The sequence below is a fragment of the Setaria viridis genome, chromosome 5 (assembly GCF_005286985.2).
Source record: "Setaria viridis chromosome 5, Setaria_viridis_v4.0, whole genome shotgun sequence".
Taxonomy (NCBI): domain Eukaryota; kingdom Viridiplantae; phylum Streptophyta; class Magnoliopsida; order Poales; family Poaceae; genus Setaria; species Setaria viridis.
In genome coordinates, this window is record NC_048267.2 from 22334770 (window position 1) to 22339293 (window position 4524).

Genomic DNA, 4524 nt, shown 5'->3' on the forward strand with positions numbered 1-4524 from the left:
AATGTTTGGTCTAATCACTATCTATTACCCAACAACCAAAGCACTCACAGAATTCACGCATACGAGCTTTGATAGTGCTAGCATTGAAAGTAAGGCGTAATGTTATGTCCTTAACACTGCCAAGCTCACGTCAAACCTGAAAACGCCTTGTTCACGAACGTGAAATTAGAGTATACCAATAGGAAGAAACACATCAAATTCCTGTCATATAATCAGTGCTACAAACAAGGGGATACGAGTTAATAAGAATAGCTGGTCACCAATGTGGCAATGTCCAACGTGATCTCAACATCTGCTACACATAATACAGGTGAAATCGCTGTTCTCTTCACAAAGCAAGAAAATGATCACCTGTTATTGTGGTTATATAGGAGATATCATGCTACACCGCGTCCATATGGACGAGAACAGGTACGAAGATATGCATTAAGCGAAAATGAGCAACCGAAGCAGAGGTAAACAGTTGTTGTATCACCAAGGCCCCGATAAATGTGACTCGGAAGGCACATAGGAAGAAGTTAAGCCCACTATATGGGCATTGCTTGACACAAAACTGGGGACAAAAGTGCAGTCAGGTGCGGCCTCCATGCTCATCACACCTTCCAACACCTTGGCAACTGTTGACATCAAGGGCCTTCTGCTGCTATCAACCTGCAAGCACCACATTGCAAGTTTCATAGCTTCTATAACCTCGTCCATGTGAAACTTCATATCATTGCTGGCACTGTCGACTAAATCAGACAACTGACCAAACCTTGCCTTCTCTTGAAGCAGGCTTATCAAATGGATGCTCTCCTCGGGCTGTGATTCATCCAAATTTTCTCTACCACAGATGATTTCAACCATCACGATCCCAAAGCTGTAAATGTCAGCCTTCTCTGTGATTTTTGAGTCCAGCCATTCCGGTGCCAGATATCCACGTGTTCCTCGCATTCGAGTCATAACTTTACTTTGGTCCCTATTTATCATTTTTTAGAGTCCAAAGTCTGAGACCTTTGCATTGAATTTATCATCCAAGAGAATATTCTGTGGCTTGATATCTAAATGAGAAATCTTTTCCTCGCATTCTTCATGGAGGTAAGACAAACCCCTAGCAATTGCCAATATGAAATTACGTCTAGTTTTCCAAGAAAGAGTGAAAACTGGACTTGTGTGGAAGATCCATTTATCCAATGAGCCATTGCACAAGTACTCATAGACAAGGAGCCTATGTGATTTTTCAGCACAAAATCCTACCAATCTGACTAGATTAAGCTGATGGATTCTGCCAATCGTCTTGACCTCTGCTAAGAACTCTTCCATTCCTTGATCCACACCCTCCAAACGTTTGACTGCAATGGTTTCCTTGCCTATCGTGCCTTTGAAGACTGATCCAAAACCACCAACTCCAAGCTTCATAGAGAAGTTTCGGGTTGCGACCTTCAACTCATAAAAGGAGAAACACTTTGGTGTGCCAGGTATGCCATCAAAGAGTGGTTCCACGTCTTTCTTACACTTCTTCGATATGACAGCACAAACAAAGATTAATGTTATAGACTTATAGTAAAGCCAGCAACTGTGGAGCTAATAGCAGTAATGATCGTCCTCTTTTCTGAGTGATCATCCTGTATCTTGAAAAATGCCAAAACGGGACCTGTTAAATCCTCTGTAAGCAAAATTAGATTCTCCTCTGATAAAAGCAAGCAGTTACCATAATCATCACGATAACTGGACTTCTGAAAAAGAACTGCTTTGCAAGAGCAATCCACTAAGCAAGAATGCATGCAGACACGTTGGGGAGTACCTTGAGTTGCTAATGACAAGAATCTGTCATAACTGAAGTAAGAAACATTGTAGAGTGGTATCAGCTGGTGGGTGTGCACATGGTTGCAGGAGATGCTTGTTAAGGGTGTGCATCCAGCATCTGGATGCCGTTCATCTTGGAACCTAAAATGGCTCAAACTGGGACAGGAACATTGCCCATTATTGCAAACACCGTAATCACCACATGCCAATGGGTAATCACAAAATTTCATGGCTATGCTTAGTACATCAAGCACCATAAGCAATTCTAAGTGAGGTATCCCCATCTCGTAAAGCCTCAAATGCCCATCAGACTCTAGCCTCATCAATTGCACCGATTTTGCTAATGGTAGTGAGAAAATTTTATCTGGGAACCCAAGGCTTCCATTGACAAATGCATAACAAGTTGTCGTTCTATAAGTTGATGGTGTAGTAGCTTGGAACACCTGTGTATAGGCTGCTGGTTTGAAAGAGTACTGCAGCCCATCCAACTCCGCAGAAAAATAGATCCTTGCAGCAGGCCATTTTGTGTTTGAGGGTTTTGCACTGAGATTCTTTCCCCGACAAAGTGATTGCCCCAAGACCAAAGTATCTGTTGGGTGGTCAAAGGACTGCCACACAGAGGAGTTATTCTGATCGAAGAGCACAAGGTTTCCTGTAACATCTAAGCCCATGCCTGCAACCAGTTTGCTTTTTGTTGCTGTGGACCATATTATGGTGCCATCACCATCCTGTAGGAGCAAATCCCCTTCCCTGGTGAAATTCAAAATGGCGTCGTGGCTACAGGATGGTCAGGGTTTGCAGACCAGATGACTGGAGCTTGAGGTCCCGAAAATACTATGGAGAGAATAAATGAATGCCCATCTCTTGTGTAGAATCCAAAAAACGTTATATACGAGGTGCCACTATTTTCAAGAACAGGAAGCATACTAGTGCCTCCTGCATCCATAGGTATATTGCGTTGCATATTCAAAATTTTCCAACAGTTAGGGGAAGCTAGAGTAGACAGTTGGGCAACAACAGTGGGGTGAGAAGGGAAGCGAAGCACTAAAAGAAAGGCTATCAACATGTTAATACGTTGCATGGACATGACTTTTATACGCATGATCAAGAGATAACTTTGCAGCCCACACCTGAGATCTTATATGGCACAACTTTAGGATTTTGAGATATAATGGAGCTTCAATCAATCCCCAATCAGTTTCTATGATTTTTGTCAGAGAGTGTCACAAGCTGGATTTTGGCATAACCTCTATGGCATAATAACTGAAAGGCACAAGAGAAAACACAGTTAGGTACACTTATTTTTCAAAAACAGAAGAACATGGCCGGCAAAAGTTGGGGGAAAACCATTGGTGTGTCAGTCAGAAGATATGCCATCTGAAAAATGGATACTTCTCTCCTTAAAGAATCCTCAAAATAGAAATAGATTGATTCTGCTTCATAATAGTAGAGTAGTTGCTTGGCCATCTGAGATCTTACCTTCAGAATTTTGAGATAAAAGGGAACCAACATGTCCCCACCCCGGTTATCTGAATTGTGTGGAAATCATCAGAGAATCCCCCCCATAGTCGAGTTTATATCTGAAGAGCACCACAGTCTGGACTACGAAGTAATTTCTACTCCCCATGAAAACTTAAAGGCAGAAGACACATCACAGTTAGAAGTACAATTTCAGAAATATAAGAAGCATGCAGGGTAAAAAAGCTTAGGAAAAGCCATTAAATAGATCCAATTGAAGGTTATACCAGTAGTAGATTGAAGCTTCTCTCCTAAAAAAATACTTGAACTGAAAGATTTATATATCTTGAGAATCGATAGCAACAGCAGAGTGGTTGCTTTGGTGATCCGAGCAATCCAATGTTTATCTATCATACTTTGAAATTCCTAAAACTACAAAGACCACAGTATATTTTTCTTTGTGCACAGTAGTGTATATAGGACATGAATGAAAGGAATGAATCAAAACAAGCCATCAAGCTGTACCTGTGAATCTTCCATGAAGAAAATCCAAGAGCAGACCTTAGGCATGCTTTTAACTACTGCGTTCCTGGGTCACCGGTAAAATAGTGCAAGCCTTCTATCAGGGGTCCAGTCTGCCGGCTTTTCAGTGAAGACTAATAGGCAATAATGGATGGAAAAGGATAACTATAGGACTTGTCGTCTCCACTCCTTTTCATTTATATGTTATGTTTGAGCTAAATAAATTGTGGAAAAAAATATATTTTTGTTCATAATTTAGTGATTTGCAAATATGAGCTAAATAAATTGTGGTATATAGAGATGGCTACTGCTCCTAGAGGTACTGGCGATGGTGGGGGGCGATCATCGTTGCTCTCGCGGCAAAGGGAAAACCATAGTTGGTCCTCATGATAAGCTGAAGAAAATGAGTATATGGGAGAGAGCAATGCTTCGTTATTTGAAAATATGTCACGAAGATGTTGTTGCGGCGGGTCAGGAACTTCCTTTTGGTGGTTGTTAAGCTTCACCGCGAGTCCCGATTGTTTCAGGTTCACTGAGTACTACCATTGCAGGAGGCACAAATAAACTACAAGACGAGGTTCGGTCAGCGAAACCTTCACCTTCGTCGCCCAAGGATGGTTAAAATCCTCCTAGATAGTACTCAGTGGATAGCTTGTCGTAGTGTATCATGTTGTTTGGGTCTGAAATTTAAATTTATGTATTTCTATCTAAACTTTCAGCAACATTTGAGTTTGTCGTAGTGTATCATGTTGTTTTGGT

The 4524-nt window shown here is 41.4% G+C and overlaps 1 protein-coding gene across 1 annotated transcript; it reads right to left on the reverse strand.

The window, feature by feature from the left end:
• Nucleotides 1-259: 259 nt before the first annotated feature.
• On the reverse strand, nt 260-3829 carry LOC117858838 (G-type lectin S-receptor-like serine/threonine-protein kinase At5g35370). The gene has a single exon (XM_072294180.1). It carries the CDS (start codon nt 2454-2456, stop codon nt 1530-1532), a length of 927 nt encoding a protein of 308 aa, XP_072150281.1. The 5' UTR covers nt 2457-3829; the 3' UTR covers nt 260-1529.
• Nucleotides 3830-4524: the final 695 nt, after the last annotated feature.